The 22,416-nt window shown below is 28.7% G+C and overlaps 1 protein-coding gene across 7 annotated transcripts in view; it reads right to left on the bottom strand.

Moving 5' to 3' along the window:
- LOC107455507 (Calmodulin-binding transcription activator) overlaps positions 1-22,416 on the bottom strand; it is a 156,286-nt gene that overhangs the window by 43,316 nt on the left and 90,554 nt on the right. For all 7 annotated transcript variants that reach the window (XM_071183330.1, XM_071183328.1, XM_071183331.1 and 4 more), the window contains 3 exons: positions 9,541-9,638; positions 1,690-1,757; positions 1,472-1,607 (listed from right to left, as the gene is read on the bottom strand). In XM_071183330.1, the coding sequence (XP_071039431.1) occupies positions 1,472-1,607; positions 1,690-1,757; positions 9,541-9,638 (302 nt within the window). The remainder of the gene's footprint in view (positions 1-1,471; positions 1,608-1,689; positions 1,758-9,540; positions 9,639-22,416) is intronic.

Here is a 22,416-nt window from a genome sequence, read left to right as displayed (position 1 = left end):
TCAAAGCTATAAATTATATTGTAATTATTCTTTATTAGTTTTTTACCATTAAAGAAACTCGTAAAATGATTTGGAGCTTAACAATTAGCTTCATGCACAACGTGTTGCATGCACAAATTGTATTTAATATATCAGCTTGTTTGGTAAGCAAAAATATTACAATATGATTGCGATCTCATCAAAGTTGTGATAACAATGTATCTTTAATTTTTAATGTTATTTCAAAACCTAATTTTCAAGCAAAACTATTTATGTTCGCAAATAGAACGTAATAGAATTATTTGGGGAATGTTTAGACATAAGAAGTGAGGGTACATATGTAAGTAAACAGAATTAATTTTAATACATACATTTTAAGTGAATAATTTCATCTTTTGTAGAAAAACTTTTATTCTAGAAAACAACTAATATTGCAAAGCAATAATCAGGGTTAGTGAGTGGCAGCCAACAGGAGGCTTAACCCCCTGATGTAAAAAAAGCTATGTAAAAAAAAATGTCACCTTTTGTAATAATTTCATGTTGGTAAGTTTGCTTTGACTGGCCAAAATCGACGACGAGGCCAAAACTATTAACGGACTGGCGAAAATCGAACTGGCCAACGAACTGGCCAAAATCTATAGAACGGAAATCGGAAACTGAAATAACCTTAAGCTAGGCAGAAGTGAATAGTTTTTGTCGATAAATCTCTATTTTAGTATTTTGTCGAAAGCGCTTTTTTTCACGAATTTATATATTACGAATTTATTTGACGATTTATGATTTATATCACGAATTTATTTGTTTTATTATTGTCATTAGTTATTCATTGAAAAATGAGTCTCAGTAGTGCTGCTTTGCTTTAAGATTTTATACTATAGCACATATATAATAGGCTTAACGAATTACATGTCATTTATTTGAATTCAAATTTATTTTATTGACTTAGTATTTACTAAAAAGATGTAATTTTTTTTTAAAAAAATGTTGTTATATGGATTTGAATGATTGTTTTGAATTCTTAGAATTTTGTGTATTTGCAATGTACCTATGTTAGTAGCAAGCGAAGCGAGCTTGGTTTGCGAAGCAAACCATATAAGATTGAGTAGCAATTTTCGGGGGTTGGCGAGTGTTAGCGAGTAGGGGGCGCAGCCCACTAGTTATTTAAAATATTTGGTTGTGAGTGCTTACAAAATCAATTAGAAGGATCAATTACTTTCCAAAGACTAACATGTGATCATATTTGAACAAAATTTTCAATGAAAAAAGCATTTTATAGTTAGATTGTATTTAATTTTTTTATCTGTAATATCGAGAACAATGCAAAGATAATTTGAGTTTTAAACTTACATCACGATAATAAGTAAAAGCTAACTTTTTGCAACAATTCTCTCAAAAAATCTACTTAATTCACTACAGTAACCTTTTATATGTGAATCGTTGCATACATAAAAGCAGATAATATTAAAAGAAAAAAAAATAAAAGGACACTTACTTCAGTTCCTTGAACCTTGAGTTTCATGTGATCTTCCCGAGTGGTTTTACCATCTTTCCTTTTCTTCCAACAATAACCATCTCTCCGATAGCGAACCCTTTTACGGCTATATAGTAGCATAGAGCCACTCTTCGGCCTATTGATAAAGGGGAAAACATTGTTTTCACACTTTTTAAAACAAAAATTCACAGAACTGAAGAAAAAGAAAGAGATCATACCTGATTTTGACTTCTTTTGATAACCAGTCTTCATGACGCTCAAAACTGATAAGCAGCGATGCTATTTCCTATAAAGTAAGCACACAATTAAATATATCTTTATTGCAAGCAAAAAGGGAAATAACTTAGCAATAAAAAAATAAGATTTAAGTAGTAATTTGTGAATCGTTAAAATTTAAATGAAGACACTATTTTGTATTCCTTCTGTTATTGTTTTTTTCATACTTTAATGTGAATATATAAAATCATGTCATACAAATTAATAATAATGTCATATAAAATTTCACTTGATTTGGTTCACTATTTCGCGAGATTTCAGCAAAATGTGTTTGCTTTTAAACATTTGGGCATGAGTATAAATTTAGTTTTATTTATTCAGCCTATTTCATTATTGACCATTTTCAAAATAAATTATAAGAATGCATAGAATATAAAATTCAAACCACATAAGTGAATGATAACAGTCATATTTTTACATTTCTAAATTACAAGTTCTGAACTTGCAAAACATACTAATACCAATTCACTCCAAAATTTTGATTTTTTTTTTTTGGCCACTTTATTAGTACCAATGGGAGTTGGAAAAGTAAAATTTTGGAGTAAAGTTATTTGAAAATAACTACTCAAGCAGCTTTGAGCGATATTGAATGAAAGTGACCAGCGAATAAAAACCCCTTTTAATATTTTACTTCAAAAAAAACAAAAAATTAAATAAATAAAAACCGGATAAGTAGATTATTCTTTGAGCACTTCAGATCTTACTTCAACAATAATTATTCTACAATTTACATAGTGATAAGTTAAACAATTTGCATCACAGGCTTCCATTGATAAAATTGTGAATAAACAACTTTTCAGGTGTAAGAATTATCTATAATTAAATAAGAATAAAAGGCAGAAAGAAAAATTTTAAAATTGATGCCTGTTAGAAAAGTTTTACCATAAGTACTTAGAAATAAATTATACTTTTATAAATTATACTTTTAGCGCCAAAAAAGTAAGGAAAAAAAAGAAGATTCCACGAGTATTGCATTATACTATGTACATATATATATATGCATACAACATAATCAAGTTAGATATTAGTTCAAATTGTTCATATACAGCGGTGGTCAAAATCACTGCATTTTAAAACTGTCAATTCATTTCATTTGCAAACTGTGGAATGAATTAGGAACTAAAAAAGAAAGCAATTTTTCTTTAAATTTTTAAAGATTTTAATAAAACAGAAAATATTTAAAGTTTCAGTTAAAGATAATTGTCAAGACAATTGAGATTAAGCATACATTCTGAATTTTTTTGACTACAAAAAATATATGGCCTATAGATCACTGTTATCTTCGCCATTGTTTTTATATGTTAATTATTTTAGGATAAAACAAATCAAAATGCATCTAAAAGGTGGCGAAATAAAACCTCGAAATCATTATATAACTTATCCTATCATTACACTGAGAAAAAATGCTAAGAAATGAAGCTTAAATCGGACCTTTCGACTAAAACACCCCCTTAAACTTATTAAGAATTCAGTAATTTTATGAAAACGAAGCCCAATTAACCATCTTGATTATCGAAGATTTTTGGTAAAATTGAGGGAGTCATTAGTTAATTTATTACTTTCCGCGAAAGTAGCGACAAATATTTAAGGTGGAATTGAATAGCTTTACAACTGGCGATTTGTATCTTTCATCTGATTTTAAAAATGATCATTTCCAATTAACAACACAGAAATTAATGAGTTTTTTAAAGTGGAATTGAGTCCATACTTTTGAACACAATGGTATATTACGAGGAAATAGTGACGAATTGATAATGGTGCTTTTTATTTATTTATAATTTTTTTTTAAAGCCATCAAAATTTCCTAAATGTTGATGTCAAACTATTATGAGCTGTTCAATGCTCCATTAATGAAATTCCATTGAAAACTTTTAAAAGTTTTTGTTAAGAATAAAATAACTGTGGAATTAAAAGTAGCATTTTTTTTTATTCCTTTGCAAAAAATATACCCTTTTTTTGTAATTTAGTGGAGCAAATTATACCCTTTTTAAAAGTGGTATGATGTAAGTATATAGCCTAAAAAATGTCCTGATTATTTCTTTGAACTCCTACAAGGTCTGCAATATGCTTAACATACTGCAGCAATAAATAAAATGATAATAACGAATGTAGAGTAAATGACTGTTGAATATTTTTTGTCAGCATTTTTTTCAACATAAAAAATGCCTTCTGAAAAATTATTGAAATAATAAATAAAATATTAAAATTGACACTCATTTGTTTACACTGATAACAATAAAAACAATTCTAAACGAAATATAAAGAATAAATTTTTTGGTTTAATTTTAAAACTACCAGATCATAGATTTGCTTACGTTCTATTTTATTTTAAGTGTCTTTTTTTAGCGACATAAGTTATTTTAGTCTATTTTATTTAAAGACATCTAGACTTAATCTAACATTTGCACACATTCATTTAATTTACATAGATATTTCTGCAGGTACGCAAGAAAACCTTTAAAAATTATATGCTCCTTTTTATTTAAAAAAAAATGTAGATTCCCATAAGCATTTAAATTTTAAAAAAAATATGAAGAAATTCAATATTTTTATTTGGTCTATTCAAACTAAAACTAGGGTAAACCACCCAGTGAAGGAATATTTCATATATATTGATTGAAAAAAAAAAAGAATTCGAAAGTTTCTCTTTCGATTGATTAGTAACAATAGCGTACTGCCAAACAATAGGAAGTCATCTAGCAATGTTTTGGATTACCTGGTCAAATGGACTTCTCTGGAAAAAAATTTTGAATTTTTTATTATCTCTGCAACACCTTGTTTCTTTGTTTATATGTTTAAAGTGGAATTAATTGCATGTAATAGTTTTATTTTTCTCATTGTGAGAAAGAGAATTCAAAATATAGTTATTGAAGTTACGTTTTATTTTTTTTTAAAGTTTATTTCATAATAAAATACTGAGATAAGGGGGTGTTCATTCACTGGATCATCAAACGATGAAAAACCAGTGAAGGAACATGTGTTCCTTTACTGGGTCTTTTTCTAAGTTAATGAAAATAAAAGATAAACTTTAATTTTCTTGTATCTTTAGTGATGTTCTGCATCGAAAGTATGTTAAAAATACGAAAAACAACTTCTAACCAGTGAGGGAACAGGCATGTTCCTTTACTGGGCATAGATTTCCCAGTGAATGAACAGTATGTGTTAATATGTTGACACTTTAATTTTCAATTCATGATTACAAAAAAAAGTTAACATTTTCCAAGTATTTATATGTTATAATTTCAAGAATAGGCTTGTTTTTAAATATTTGTATGGCTTATAAATTCATAAAGAGCATTAAAAAATAACCAAAATTAAGTGTTCCTTTACTGGGTGTTCATTCACTGGTAAGAGCTGTTCCTTCACTTGGTCTTCTTACTACTTGTTATTTGAACCTCCAAAACTTTAAAACAATATTATGTAAGTTCTCTACAATTTTTTTACATAATTTGCAATTAGTAATAAATATGTTGACACTGTCATTTAACTAAAATTACGAATTTTGAAATTAATATGATTTTTTAAAAGGCAAGCGAAGCTTAAGTGTTCCTTCACTGGTTAGTTTACCCTACTAATGTATACATAATAAAAAATTTAATTTTTTCAAATTTGAAAAAAAAAACTTACTTTAAACTATGTTTTAAATTGGCCAACTTCTAAATGAAAGTTAATTCAAGACTTTTTGCGAAAAAATTATAACGATTTTATTATACATGTCTTGATGTGATTTTAGGCACAAGAGAGACAAAATAATAATAATAATAAGAGTAGTTAAAAAAATTCCTAAAATATTTGTATTTTATCATCGATTTAAAAATTAAATTTTTTCAAATGATAGATAAATAACAATTAAAGTCAGTTTTATTTTACTAATTTTACTAGCACTTCATATTTTAACAGTACGATCATATGAATTGTTTATATATAGCAGTGGTCAAAATCATTAAGAATCTGATTTGTTAAATCAAAAGTAAAACAGAAAAGCCTTACATTTTCAGCCACTTTATATGTTCAAAAAAAATTTCCCTTAAATTGCCCGCGCTAATCAAAAGTTCACTTGTTTTTCATTCCAGTCACAAATGCTCATATAAACTTGACAAATTATTTTATGCTATAAAAAATGCAAATACACAATAAGTATTCGAATGTATTATGCATACATTTTCTCCGGAAGATCTAAAAATATATATTTATAGATATAGTTTCCTTCTTCAGTGGACAACAATTTTGTATTATGTTTTCTAACTTAAAGTTTCACAAAATTATTATATTTACTTTGAAAAAATTTGAGTGATATACAAATAGTAATAGAAGGAGTCAGATAACAAGAAACGATAAAAGATTCATGATTCTCTTCAGTTATTTCTCTCTCGAAATCCGACTAGACAACGGGAATGATATTTTTCTAGGGCAACGACGTGACATCTGTACTATTCCGTGATCTTCCTGAAGTACAGTCTTCTTCTTTTTTCTTTCTTTTTTAGATAAATGTGCTCGTAGATATTTTTATTTAGGAACTTTCTATTTTAACTTCACAATCATTAGTCACAGGTCGAAAAATAAACAAATAAATAAAATTAAAAGCTCTAATTATGAAACTATGCTTGTATTCTATTTTTATTACAGGGAGAGCCGTAATCGCAGTATTTAACATACTTTTTTAAAATTTCTATGAGAAAAGAAGTCATAAAAGCATATATACTTGATGTCGCAAATTGAAATTAGTATTTAATGTTGAAAGTGAAAAACTTAATCAAAATTAGGCAAATAATTATCGAGACTAATCAAAGAAAAGGGTGTGACTATAATTAACACTAGCTTATTTGTAGAATGAACAATAAACGTTTGCTTATTGTTAGAAGTGAATTTTTCATGTTATTTAATAAACTAATTAGTTGTACATCATGATTTTGATCTCAACATTTGCAACAATTAACAAATCGTCAACTTTATTTATTTATTTTCTTGATACGTAAAATACCATTTTCGTACCCCATTTTGCCCCTTTTTATGTCGATTTTCATGGTATCATTTTTAGTACTAATACCAAAAATATATAAAATAATTCAATAAAAAAATTTAAATTAATTAAAAAAGAATTCAAATTTTAATTAGAAGTACATTAAAACGTATTGTAATTCTTGTACTATATGCGTATTCAATGAGTGAGAAATCTTGAATAAGAAACAATCATGATTGAATCAGAATCATCAATCTCTAAAGCACATGTTGCCAGAATTGATGTGTGATATATACGCAAATAAGCAAAGAGTAAAATTAAGATTAAAGGGTCCAAACTTAGAAGCACACCTGACTGAACTATTGGGACCATATTTACCAGATTGCGGCTACCCCGCATATTTTGGGGGTCAGAAATCCGAATCTCTCGAAAAAAAAAAGGTATATTTATTCAGAGAAAGTACATCTTAGTGCCTGATTTCGTAGCTTAAAATATCACCTGCACTAATTAATTAACATATTGGAGGATTACAAATTTCGAGCTTGATTTTTTAGCCCTTTGAACCTTTAAGATTGAGCCCAAGAACGNTTGCCATACAAATTTCTATGGTAGCCATAGGTTGCCATAGATTACCATAGGCTTCTCTATGGCAAATTTTCCTAAGGGGTGTCCGTTTATTTTTTGGAGCACTGTACATTTCAAATGCAATCACTTTGAGAAAGCGGATTCTCGTCTTGAAGCATTGTCTCAAATCGTAATCTAGACGACTAACCCATGTTAGACGGTTCCTTCAGTTGCATTTAAGAAGGGTTTCAAAAGCTAGACCTTATCACGAAGTAAAAGATTATGAAAATTTCGTACTTTCAAAGTTAAAACTTTTGAGCTTCGGTTTACTTAGAAATCATTAATTGGAATTTTAATGTTGTTATACCCTTCTCCACAGATGTACGAGTTGAGTGAAGATATTATATCAAACATTAATTCTGACACTAAGCGTATCAGAGAAACACCAAAGGTGTGTGCAAAACTTGAAACAGAGACTTAGAATAAAATATTTGAACATGATGCTAGAGATAGATATGGAACCGAGCTACACTAAAGTACAGATCAATTATGTATCATTTAACAAACAAAAAGAACAGATTTCAGATGTGTAGATACAAAGAAGAAACCAAATACAGCAAAACAAAAATGCAAATCAAAGACAGAAATTCTTAGTAAAGTATTAAGAATTTTGTCTCATTCATCCACAATAATTATTTCCCGGTCGAATATCAAATCATATAAGAGGGTATTTGCATACACAGGGTTAGCTAAGTTGCCTCATAAGATTTCAGTAGGATTAAGATCAGGATAACGGCTTGGCCAGTTTTTCTTTCTAAAACCAATTTTTAGTTAATTGGGACGCATGACATATCGCATTGTCTAGCTGAGATTTCCAGTTACCCACCTAGATGTGGACCAACAGATATAAGGTGTTGGTAAAGTAGTTGTAGATAACAGGAGTCAATTTTTCCAGAAATTCGCTGCAGATCACATTTACTGTCTATCGCTAAAGCTCCTCACATAATCTCCGAGCCACCACCCTTAAGTTCTGTTTGTAAATCATGCCAGTAGTAATTATTACCATCCGGGTCATCCAAATTGAACATCTTTTGGTCAGAAAAAAAAATATTTTTCCAAGCAGTGTCCTAGGTCCTGACCTCTTTTACCCACTCCAGCGTCTCTTCGTTATGATGCTTTGATAGTCTAGGCTTTCTTTTCTTAATTTTCGAAGAACAATCTCGAAGCTTGATCTCAAAGTTTGCCACACTGTTGTATGGAAGATTGTACCATTTGCCTGAGAAGGTGTTTTGGAAATAGAAAAGTTCTGTTTCGTTGCACGTTTGAAAATATATTTATTATCTCGAGCTGATAATTTACGCTTCCTACCGGATCTATCACATTTCCCATAAGAATCTCTTTTGCTTAAAACATTATGAACGTTTTAGAACGTTTAATTAACTTACATATTTCCCGTTCTGACTCCAGAGAGTCTCTAAAAACCAAATTTTTTGAATTTATTGCTCAAATTATTCTTTTCTGCGTGGCATTGTGAATTTTCTTAAGAAAACAAATATATTAAATTCTAGCTTTCTTTATAATATTATGATTTGCGTTTCCTGAGGAGCAAAGTTACAGTTTACATACGATTTTCAAAGAAAAAATAAAAATATTTCGAAAACTCAAATGATTTAGAAAAAGAAACAGGTAGTCTTGCACTTAAGTAAACACCCAGATTTTTTTTTAAAAAAATCGTTTGGTGTGCGAAACTAACTCAATTTCTTTTTCACTTTTTGATTTATTTGAGAAAATATAACTATTTCAGTTGCTTTTCCATTTTAGAATTGTTAATTTTATGAAGTGTGCCATAAAAATAAGTGATATTTGGGGTGGTCTTATAATTTTGTGATACACTATTCACATATAGAAAGGATTATTCTAAAACCACCTCATGAATAATTGCTCAACAAACTGCTTAAAAAAATTCAGATCTAAATCAGTGCTCCTGTTCTCCAGTACACTGATAGGCAGACTTTCAATTTTATATTTATATACTCTATTTTATATATTTTATATAAAAGAGAGTATATATTTCAAAATGTGGATTCAAGTTATTTTCTGAAAACTTTTTCAACAAGATAAGCCGCTTACTACAGGAAAAACAATTACCGAAGACTTAAACTGTCCATGAAATAAGATACAGCCAATGAAAATATTTGAAACTCAAACAAGTATGTAAGTATACTTAATATGAATTTCATAGGAAAGAACCAAAAGAAAAGCTTAGTACCTCATTTGTATTCCAGCGATGACGCTGGTTGGGAAAATAATCTGCTTTCGGTATGCTTTCCAGACTTTCCGGAAGAACTGGTCGAGTTTCTTCAGCTTCTGAAAAGAGAAAAAGAATTTATTTTAACTTTTTTTCGAAAGAGAGATTTAAAAATTTAATTTATACCAGCATATAAAATATATACAAACGTAATATACCTACAAGTTATTAGTGAACAGTATCTGATGATGTCAAAGAAAAGAACAAAACTCTGGCATATAATTGAATGAAAGTAAAATATTTTAAAAGATGTATGTAAAATTTTGTGCATTAAAAAAGTAATACTGATACGATATACAACTCAGAATATGGGAATGAAAACAGGGATGTAATAGAGAATGAATCAAGCACATAGAGGACAAGACAATTAACTAAAAAAGAATAAATTTCCTCAATATTAGGTTTAATAACAGATTGCATATGTACTATAAGATTTAGAGCAATTGAAGGAATATGCACGAAAAATAATTGCACTTTTCTTCTCTAATATCGAATATTTCTTAATCCCTTCCTTCTCGTTCCCGTGAAAATGACGGGGTGAGGTTTCGCCCCCTATTTCTCGCTCCCGTGATATTGACGGGCTGGGGTGTTTAATAGTAACGCGCCAATAAGAACAAAACTAATTCATTTTTTTTACCCGGAAAAAATTTTATTTCTCATTTTACACACCAGATGGCAGTACCAGAATATTTTTAAGATAATTGTAGATAGTTAGTTTATTTTAAACTAGATGTCAGCAATAATCAAATACGTAATACAAATACAAAAGCCAAAAAAAATAGGCACTTTTATGACCTTTTTCTTGAAAATTAGCCGATCGTTAAGGGGTTAATATTGACTTGACAATCAAAACCTCTACAAGACAACAGTCCATTAAATAGACTTCAAAACACGTAGAAGTTTTAAACGTTTACTCCCTTTGAAATGAAAAAAATTTTGAAATTGCATTTAAGTATTTTCAATGCAGAAAATATAAAAGAAAGAAACGTAAAGTGAAGGAAGCAGATAAACCACGTAGCAACTAACTTAAGTAAACAAATTGCAAAACAGATCGATATCTGTCATTAGCGAAAAGGGCCGAAGGCGGTAATATAAAAGCATCAACCCACTAAGATTTCTAAGTTCAATTTAGAATTAAGGAAATATTTGAAATGTCAAAAATTCTCGAAAGAAATTTCATTTTGTGGACGCTACACGAAACATTCGAAAGCAGAAGAATTCCTAGAACCGCCAATAGGAAAGAATATATCCGCTCTTCATTAAATCCGTTTCGAAACAGGAAGAAGGGTAGCAATTTGTAAGTGGTCCAATTACAAATGACATACACGCCCCGTTCGATATTTCTCTAGTTAGAGAAGGGAGTTAGATTGCTATCTTTAATGAATGTTCGTCTGGAATTAACCGAATTCAGAGATGAGGTAAGCTGATATAAACTAACGCAAATAAGTTGTCGCCTAGGAGTAAATATTGCTAATTACACAGGGGAACAAATTTTTTGTTGTATTTATACAAATACTTGGATTTTGCTTAACTCGGGTATGGGGATTTCAGATTAGTTTTGTTTCAAAAGCTACAGATTTTTTAAATAACATTTTTAGTCTATTTTTTGCCGAAATGTACTAATTTAAAAACGTTATATATAACAGGGTGGTTGCATAAAAGTTGCGACAAACTTCTAGGTGTAAGATTAAATTAAGATTAAAATTACATAGGAACCCATGTCCGAAAATGTCGTCGTACATGGATAGCAGCTTCTCAATTATGACCTGTTTAGAAGCACACGAAGAAACAGTTCATAATAGGGGAAGCGCCTTATGCGGCGCATGACGACATTCCCGGGCATGGGTTTCGGTGTAATTTTAATCCTGATAATGTGCCTTAACCCTACTAGAATTTTGTCGCAACATTTACGCAACCCCTTATAAAATATATCGTTTTCAAACTTCTACATTTCAACAAAAAGTAGACTAAAAATATTATTTTAAAAAAAATGCAGCTTGTAGAGAGAAACCAATTGCAGATTTAAGTATCTAAGATCTGTTTGAAAAATCTCATGCAACATAGAAAAAAAATTGTTCCGCAATTTTATTTTCTTAAAAACGGAAATTAAACAAATCGGTACAAGTTATTTCAGATAATGTTCTTATTTTTTAAAAAAAATGTAAGGATAAAAATGAAAAGAATGATTTAAAAAAAGAATATTGGGACGTTAAGGAAATTTTTATATTTAATGTTTTTTAAATCAAGAACATATTTCGAATGTTTCAAAATGGTTAAGAAGGTTACACTTCTAATTTAACGTGAAAAATCACGTTTACAACATTTTAAAATGAAGCATTTAGTAAGGATTTTCGCTTTATGCTCAAAGGCTTCAAGACTAATCTGAACGTAAGTCAGCTGGCAAGTTAAAACTGACATTTAATTTTAAATACCCTAACATAGCTGTGATTAAACACAAAAATTTAGAATGCGGTAATCATTTAAATAATATATTTTAACCCCCTAACGGTTTTGTTAGTAAAATATCACATATAAAACCAGTTCATCGAATGTCAGTAACATTCGTTGAAAAAGAAATCGCATTCAAGGGGTAAAACTTTCGATGGCCGTCGTAAAAACTTTGAAATTTGTTGTTGTTGTTTCTAATACCACTTGCCAATACCAGCAAGCCTGCTAAGTGAAACCTTAAAAGGGCGGACCCATTCTTACATCCATTCATTCATCCACAAATCGTATTTTTGACCTGATCCAGAGAACGATCTCAATCTCCAATTCAGTACCCCCACAATTTGTCACGGAATTGTTATCGAACTCACGACCTCTAGGACATGGGCACAACACCCTACTAACCAGGCTATCTCGACCTCGAAATTTGTGATGAAATTTAATATATTAAAGCTTCTCTTTAGATGCATTCTTTTAAAAAAAACATGTAAAAGAATAATTAAGAAATATTAGACTGCTTGTTTTTAAATTTAAATTTGACTGTTCTAATTATACCGACTTACATACAAAAAAATATATAGTTTGCACTAATAAGTTAACATACAAGAGTAAGTTCTGACTGGTGGTGTGAGAGAGTTAAACATTTACTTTTTCTCCCACTTTGTTACATCCTCTTACATCTCACATTAATTTACTTTTTTCGAAATGATGTTTTTTGCGCTCATGCAAAGCAAATTAAAATTGTAATTTTTTAAACAGCATCCTCCGAAAAAATAATTCATTTTAATTAAAACTTTCTTTTTCATCAAAAAATTATTCAAGTCCTTCAAAATAAAGAATTATCTAGTATAGAAATTTTTTAAAAAAAGATTTCTTGCAATGTCAAATTGCTCATTAGCCTACAGAAATACTTCGTATATCAAAAGTTGATTGACGATTATAAAAATCAATTACAGAGAAACGAAACGAGATAGAAATGCCTGGTTTACAGCTTAAGAAACCAGATATTAAAAAAAAAAGTTCAAAAATAAGTTACTTAGTTTGTAAACATATAGCGTTGCTTTAAAACAATGCTTTCCAAATAGTAGCTATTTGCTATAACAACAGGACGCAGTTTGACAGCAAAATTAATAGCTACCAGAAAATATTTCATGATCAGGACAGTCTGAACCGAAGGTTATGGAACGTTTTTCCAGTCAATAACATAATCTATTGACAAAATTTAAAACTATTTCTAAAAGTTAATGAAAATACATTTTCAAGTTACCAAAGCAGCAAAAAGCAAATCACACATTTTTTCTTGTTCTAATTTTCTTCAAACTATAAAATCGTTTTTCTTTTTTTTATCAGAAGCAAATTTGAGACTGATCAGATAAAGCTGCTATATCAAAATTATTCTGAAATATTAATTACAAAGTGTTGCATTATTTATGAAAAGTTAATCAGTAGACATAAATAACATAAATAGAAGAAATTATTATAAAAATTAACTGGAATACTAAAAGCTTATTTGGATTCTGAAGAGAACCTACAATTTATAAAAAATCTAACAATGTGGTATTTAAACTATTAATTTTGGAGCACAATGAATGAAATGCATTATTAGATTTCTGCAAAGGGTACTTATCACTCATTTAAAAATAAAAAATTTATGTAATTTGCCTGTTAATAAAATCTGCTTTAAGAATACGATCAAATTTTCTAGACTTCAAAAAGAGAAAAAAAGTTTGAGTTAATGAGTTGGGAAAACATGAAGATTATTCATAATTTGTCAAATGTTTCAACACAAACTATGGAAATATTAAATACTAATAAAAACCAAAGTCTACAAGAATATTGAGGACATTTATTAAAATGTCGAATGCTGAAATAATTAGATCCATTTATAATAATTACGTACAACCACATTCTATTTCGATCAATGAGTAATTGAAATTCGAAAGAAAAAAAAAATTTGAAATATTCATTAGTCACGCTTAGTTGCGAAAACGCATTAATTCAATTTTAAGTTTGTGAATGTCATTAGCAATATTTTGAAGTAACAGTTGAGAATTTTACTAAATTATAATTACAACATACCTTTTTTGTACTACGAAAATGAATTATATAATTAGTTCAGCATATTAAAATTATAAAATTTCACGAAGCTCTTTCAACTCTTCTGATAAATTAAACTTTATTAACATTACGTTGCCAATACACACGTTAACCATGAAGAATACTGAAATAATAAAATTTAAAAGGAAATTGAATTTTACCAAATTACTATTTTTTGTTTAAAAAATTTCAATAGCTAAATGATGAAATTTATAGCATAGTCTTTGATGTCAGTCTATCTTATAGCGGTATTTATTATAAATTGAAATACATAATGTTACACAACAGTAATGTTTAAAACATCAGTTATTAGTAAGAATATAAACGTCTGCAATCAGACATTAGAAATATCGATCGATGATAATAGAAGCAGCTTTGTTAATAACATTTTCATTGTGAATGAATTTCTATGGCAACAAAAAATAAAAATGTATACTAATTTCATAAATGACATCAACGTTTTTTACATTAACTGCACAATTCGTATTCTAAAGAATGACAACAAGAAAAATCGATTTCATTCGTAATAACATTACCAAAAGAACAGGTATAAATTGAAAAAACATGACAACAACGAACAATAAGAAATTTTAAAAAAGAACTATTTGTGCTCTTTCAAGAAAGAGTTTGAATTTTAATGTATATATGTAATATATATATAGAATGTCTTATCCGAGTCTTTCTTTATTAAATCATAAACTTAAAAAAGATTCCTCTTATTAATTTTAAGACGTAGGAATCGCTCTTTCTCCAAGAGCCATAAAAAGCCAAGATGCGAATTGAAAGATTAAAGTTAATGGGTAAAAATTCTTCGAAAAATACCCATTAAGAAAATCCCAAAAATTTCCTATCGTCTGAACAGACAGCGTCATGTTTTAAAACATACCAAATCTCTATATTTTCCCGTTTGAATATTGTTTGATTAAATGTTCTTTCATGCAAGCAATTCCTTTTCAGAATCCCTGTTTAAATATCGAGAGCCATAGAAAATGCGAGGCTATTTCATGATGTAACTGCTAGCAAAGCTACTGCCCGAATGGCCGAATCCCAAGACCCTTTCAAGAGAAACTCTAGTCCTGAAGAATTTCTTAGAAGATGCTGAATAAAACTTAAAAGAAGCCAACTTGTTCCTTGTCTATGGAAATAAAAAAAACGCACTTAACAAACATCTTTCGATGTTTTCCACAAAATTTTCTTTAAAAAAAAAAAAACCTTCAGACTATTTTCCTAGACAGTAATTTCTTTACAAAATAAAATAAATTATTGTAAGAAAAAAGACGAACTATTAACGATATAAATAGAAAAGAAATTATACCTAATTAAAAACAAAGCACGAGGATGTTATTTTTCCTCTTTTAAATCTACATAAATCAATCAAAATATTTAATAAGAAAACTTTTTCGCTGCCAAGATAAATATCACTTATCCCGACACCCAGTATTTCATTTTCTTCCAATCCCACAACAGTCATAAATTAAGCTCAGTTACCCTTTCGAGATCTGTAGAAAGCATTTTGGACGGTTTTCAAGTGTCTTGCATCTATCACCTCTTTAATCTCAACAGAGATCCCACAGGGATCTAAAGTTTTTAATCATTCAAAGCTTAACTCGGTTCTTTTTATCTTCCCCTGACGCTTCGCTTGAAAATTAAAGTTTGCGACTACAACATTCCTCGTTAATTTCTTTGACAAAACAAAGTGACTTATAAATATATAATTGAAGAATACACAAAGTGTTTGGTATAATTGTTTAGCTTTTATACCAACTGAATATTTGCACTCAATGAATTTCAGAATCTATAAATTGAATTTAAAAATTATGAAACAATACGGAAAACAGGTGCTGTTTTGCTCATTTATCAATTGATTTTTTGTTTGGTTCAAAATTTAAAATACAATAAAAGTTTTGTTTCTTGTTTAAAAGATTTATCCACAAATAGTACCATGATTCCACAAATAATGTGCACCTTGGTTACATCGGACAATCTTTAAAATTTAGATTTAATGAACGCGATATATATGTCCATTATTAAGAATACGGCAAAAATCATCAATTACTGCACATTGTTGGAATCTTGGTCATACATTCAACTTTAACAATACCAAAATTATTTCCACCCCAGTCACATGTCTTCGATGCTGATTCTCTTATTAACGACATTAGTTCGACAACACTTCTTCATAGAGCAGTGAAATGGATTTTACCCTAATTGGCCACTCTCAGTCGCTGTGTTTTTTATTATATTTTTTAATCTATTTTTAATCTTCTTTTCTCTCTTGGCTAGTGTGGATTTTCTAGTTTTTTTTCGCCTTTATTTTTCCTTTTCTCGTTGGCAACGTTTCGTTTTATATTTCAAATCACTTTTGTCTCTTCTCTTTCACGTTTGGCAAGTCTTGGAAATGGGCACCTCTCTTTCAGAGCTCGAAACATGTCGAATATTATTTCCTATTTATATATTTTGAAGCAAATGAAGTTTTTAATCAGGTAGTACCATAAAACTTAAATTCAATTTTCAATCGGAAAAAAATAATAAAGTATGTGAAAAAAAGAACAACCCTCGCAAATTTAAAATTTGTCAGCACCATTAGGTAAACACATAATTACGAAGAGCGGTAAACAATATCTAGAGAAAAGTATTTTTCTAAGTACAGGTTACAGGTGGAATTTTTCCTACTTGAAAGCAATAAAATGCGAGGAATGCAACTATAAAGATATCATAAATTTTTTTTAAAAAGAAACATTGTTAACATAAATTGAGAGCGAAAAATAAACTCTCCCATTTTAAGAAAAAAAGACTTTAGACGTTTACTGCTTTCGTATTCTGCTCAGAGCGTTACATACAAATCTGCACAAGAAAAGAAAGAAAAAATAACGAAAAGAAAAATAATTAATTTTTCATTTCTTTCTTCATTATATTTTTTCCTCAATAACATGTGTTACGATAACATGAGAAAAAATAATCATCGGGAAAATAAGCCTTAATTTAAATCTACAATTACAAAACTAAATTATGTTTCGAAGTTTTAAAACACAATAGACTGCTAACTAATAATAGCTTTTATCATCAGAATAAAACCTTAAAAAAAGGTAAGAAAAAGGAATTTAAATAAAATATTTAAGTCTACTCAGAGCGTTACGTACAAATCTGCACAAAAAAAAAAAAAAATTATCTGTAATTTTTTTCTTAATTATTTTTTTCTCAATAACATGTGTAACGATAACATGAGAAAATATAATTATCGGGAAAATAAGCCTAAATTTAAATCTACAATTATAAAGCTAAATTATGTTTAATTGTTTTAAAACGAAATAGAATACTAAAGAATAATAGCATTTGTCATTAAAATAAAACCTAAAAAAAAGGTAAGAAAAAGGAAGGTAAATAAAATGTTTAACAGAAAGAAAAATTTAAGATATTTAGGAAAAATGATGAATTTCAGTAGGCGGGTATACACTTATTTTCAGCAACAGAATTTAACAATATCGATTGCTAAATTCTGCATGAGCATTTAACGACATGTCAATGCTTTACATGCAATTAGTAACATAATACGAGCATTAATGCTTAGAATTAAAGCAGTATGTAAAGGTACATAACATCAATCGTTAATGAAATAAAACAAGCCTAGCTTGCAACCTTCATATTTTTTAAATAATGGTTTTAATAATCACTATCGTTTATAATTTAAGAATAATCAAACTTTTTAGCTGTTTCATATTCTAATGTTTTATGTCTTATATTCAAAAATAAAACAGTTGATGGTAAACTGCACAATATTAGATGATTGTAACGAATAATATTTGGTATTAACAAAATAATAAACAATTAAAATACTTATTTTGAACTTTATATATATATATATAAAAGTTCAAAATAAAGATAAAACAAAGGAAAATTACAGACAAATACAAAAGGGGGGGGGAAATAATAATGAAAAAAATAACAAACAACTAATTTAAAAAAAAATTAAAAAAAAGGATTAAATTTTTTAAAGAAACCGGAATATAAAAGATATAATCTTTTCATCAGCCTACACGATTATACCCGCAAAAAAGAGTGCTTTCTGATATTGTATCAATATAGCCAAAGCAAAATATATTAATACAATAGTGAGAGGAGCACAGAAAAAAATTTTTTTACAATAATTACAACAAATAAAATCGAACACAATAAGTAAAAATACCCCCCCCCCTTCTTTTTTGCATTTGTCGAAAATTTTCCTTTGTTTTATCTTTATTTTGAACTTATCTAATGAATTCTGTTTATTTACAGCTTATGCGTAATAAATGAAACTTATTGTTTTTCTTAACTTTCTTCGTGTTTTCTTGTATTTATCTATTTTGTTGTATATATATATTTGCAAAATAAATATTACATTTCTGTGCAAGCAAATGAAATCATGTCATAAATAAAATTTGTAACAATCAAATTCAGGATTGATCTAAAATAATATATAAACGTAAAGCTAGGATAACCAATAAAAAGTAAATTAAAAAAAATAACTATCTTTTTTCTTTCAACCTAATTAAAGCGGTATTTTTCATAATGCGGAAAAATTACTTTTTCTCATTTTTTATATTTTTATTAAAAGTACTTCATATATTTTTATTAATATTTAAAACTGTTCAGGGGACAAATCACACGCTTCGGGATCCAGTTTTGACCCGCTGGCCGTAGGTGTGCATCCCTGATCATATAGAACAAGTAACTACTAAATTTATTAACGATGGAAATATTTTTAAATTGAAAGAAATCAATGTTTTTAATTAAAAGAAATCAATGTTTAAACGTTCAAGTACTAAAATGAAGAGAAAATAGGTGAAATAATTTGCGAAACTTAGAAATTTAAACATACAATTTTCTATAAAAACTTTAAAAATCTTTTTTATTTTTTTTTATTTTTTTTATTTATTTTTTTTTTGAAGAAAAAAAAAGTGAGCTATAATAATAATAAAAATATTTTAGAACTAATTAAAATAAAAATATGTTTAATAAATTCTAATTATGCGAAAAAAATGAGAACATTCATTTACGTAGACATAAATCGCCATTTTTAAACTAATTAACTGGATAAATAATAGAGTAAAAAAAAGGCACTTAAAACCAGAAAATATGAAAAGTTTTATTAGCGTTTCTGATAGAGCTATTAAGTCACGAACGAAAACAAGCAAAAAGAAATCTGTAAATGCATTTTTCCGGCAAATGCAGTTTCACTTCAGTGAAGTAACAATCAGGGAGTTATATCAAGGAAAAGCATCCAATCCATCATTCGGGCACTTGCGACGTTCAAACTAGTTAAAGATGACGGAATATGCGTTCAACCCTTGATACAGTGATTTTGGAAAGTCTTGTAATATAGGATTCGTTAAAATAACATTTTTTCTTTCAATCTTTTTGAAATAGCTTTTTTTCCCAATCAGTAATAAATCGAATATGATATAGATACTTAAAATGGCTAGCAAAAAGCTAAGAGCTAATATTTTTGAGCACATTAAAACTTAGACTTGAGGAACACGATATGTCCGATATCAAGAATTCGCAAAATCATCAGCTACTGCACATTGTTGGAATCTTGGGCATAGATTCCAATACGACAGTGTTTCCCAAAGCGTGGTACGCGTACCCCCAGGGGTTCGGGAACAGTTTAGAGTGGGTTCTTATGCGAAATATCTTGCAACAAACGAAAATTTAAAATTTTTTTATTTAAAAACAAAGCTAGCCATGAAAATTTACGATTACGTATTTTTCTACTGGCTATTTTTTGTAGAGTGAACAGTTAATAATTAGTGGTGTCAACAGCCAGTTGTGATTTTTAACTTTCATGCATTTTNAATCTGAGGTAAAAAAATAAACTGCAGATGCTCTGATTATCTGCAGCACACGCTGCCGTGCTGAAGAATTTCTTCTACAGCAGTGCTTCGCAAAGTGTGGTACGCGTACCCCAGGGGTACGGGAACAGTTTAGTGTGAGTACCTATTCTTATGCGAAATATCTCGCAACAAACGAAAATTTCAAAACATTTTATTTAAAAACAAAGCTAGCCATGAAAATTTACGATTATGTATTTTTCTATTGGCTTTTTTTGCAGATTTAACAGTTAATAATTAATGGTGTCAACAGTCAGTTGTGGTTTTTAACTTTTGTGCAATTTTTTTATAGTAAAAAATACATGCATTTTTTAATTAGTGGTACACAGCGTTGAGAAAAATTTAGAAAGGGTACACAAAAGTCATAAGTTTGGGAAACACTTGCATTACGACAAGGCCAAAATTATTTCCACCAGTAACACCAGCTCCGTTTGATACTCTGGATGCTGATTCCCCCCTTACTAACAACATTAGTTCGACAACACTTCTTCATAGAGCTGTGAAATAGATTTTACCCTAATTTTCCGCTCTCAGTCACTGTTTCTTTCTTTCTTTTTTTTTTTTTCTTTTTGTTAATCTGTTTTGAATCTTTTTCTCTCTCTCGGCTACTGTGGATTTTCTAGTTCTTTTTTCACCTTTATTTTTTCATTTCTCGTTGGCAACGTTTCGTTTTATACATCACTTTTGTCTCTTCTCATTCGCGTTTGGCAAATCTTGAAATTGGGCGCCTCTTTTTTAAAGCTTGAAACATGCCGAATATTATTTCATCATTGTCGAGTATTATTCATGCGAATGCTGACTCCCTTAATAAACGACATCCTCACCATCGCATGGAAAAGCATTTTACCCCGATTTGCCTCTCTCGGCTAATGTGGTCTTTTTACTTTTGCTTCTCATCTTTAGTTTTCCACCTGTCGTTGGCAACTATACGTTTCATATTTCAAATCATTGTTTGTTTCATCTTATTCACGTTTAACAAGTCTTGAAAACGGATGCCCGTTTTTGAGCATGTCGGCTGCTATTTCATATTTGTATATTTTTAAAACAAAAATTTGACAAAAAAAAATTTTGACATTAGTTAAAATTTGGATAACTTTATTTTACCCTAAGAATTAATTGAATATCATACAGAAACTTTTAGTGATTAGTAAAGTACAGTTTGACATTTATTGGAATTGGGATAGCTTTTTCTCACCTGGAAACAGTAAGTTGATTATTATACTGCAACATAGTAGTAAATACTGTTGGACTTTCGTTGAAACTAATTGAATATATGAATAGTTTTAATAGCTATACATATCTAAAAATTTTATTTTGTTTTATTATATTTTAATATCTTTTGATTTATTTATTACCGTGAAATAGATCTTTATTAAAAATGAAACAAAAATATATATTGAGTCAGCTATAAAAATGGCAACACGAAGAAAAAATTGAACGCAAAATTCATCAGTAGTAACGGTGGACGATTCACCTTATAAAAATGAATAGTATACGAAAATTGCATTTTATAGAAGAAAAAAATTACGTTGTCTTAAAATATTTTTTAAGTTAATTTTTAAAAATTAAGAGCTTAAGCATAAATTCAAAATAAATAAGGTTTCCATTCAGAAACTATATCAACTAGCATTTAAAAAAATATTCTGCATATAATGTTTCCTTTATAAATTTTCGCTACTTTCAAAGTTTCACGAACTTTTCAAAACACAATGCATTTTAATTATATTTCACCCTTATTTGTTTTTTCAAGGATAAATAAAAAAACAAGAACAAATAGTAAAAATTTAATATTTCTAAAGAAATTAACAAAATGGAAGTGCACATCTGAAGTGGATTTAGAACTATTTGTCTACGAATTTCAAATAGTGAATTAAAATTTTCGAAAGTTTAGAAAAATAATTCACAAATCTGAAAATGTTTTTAATAGCAGGCAGCGTCTTACTTCATACAACTTTATAAAATTGCACAGCTGGGTTCCCCATATAAATAAACGACGTTCAACCAAAGATAAAATATTTGCGAGAACCCTTATCATCTTCAAATCATTCCTTTAGCTTGTTTTCTGTACGTGACTACACTAGACCTTGGATGTCAATTTTTTAACACAAAAACTTCGCCAGGTAAGGACTTCAAATGTGAAAAAAAAATGCCACCCCCCCCCAAAAAAAAATTTGTTTTCTTGCGAAAAAATTTACTGACCAAAGGCCGACACGTATGAATTTTGCACAGAAGAAAAAGAGAAGAAAACATATTAATAAAAATAACGTTTAACAAAAAGAATTGTATTTTTGCTTAAAATAAAAAATAAAAACAAAAATAAGAGAATTATGAAATATGCTACACATACGAATATTATTTATCTCCAGTACATACAAACTCTTACCTAATTTAACTTAATTAAAAACTTCATTCGTTTCAAAAATATACA

This window comes from Parasteatoda tepidariorum, chromosome 7 (assembly GCF_043381705.1).
Source record: "Parasteatoda tepidariorum isolate YZ-2023 chromosome 7, CAS_Ptep_4.0, whole genome shotgun sequence".
Taxonomy (NCBI): domain Eukaryota; kingdom Metazoa; phylum Arthropoda; class Arachnida; order Araneae; family Theridiidae; genus Parasteatoda; species Parasteatoda tepidariorum.
The sequence above is the reverse complement of the archived record's forward strand: the minus strand, read 5'-3'. Positions and strand labels throughout refer to the sequence as shown.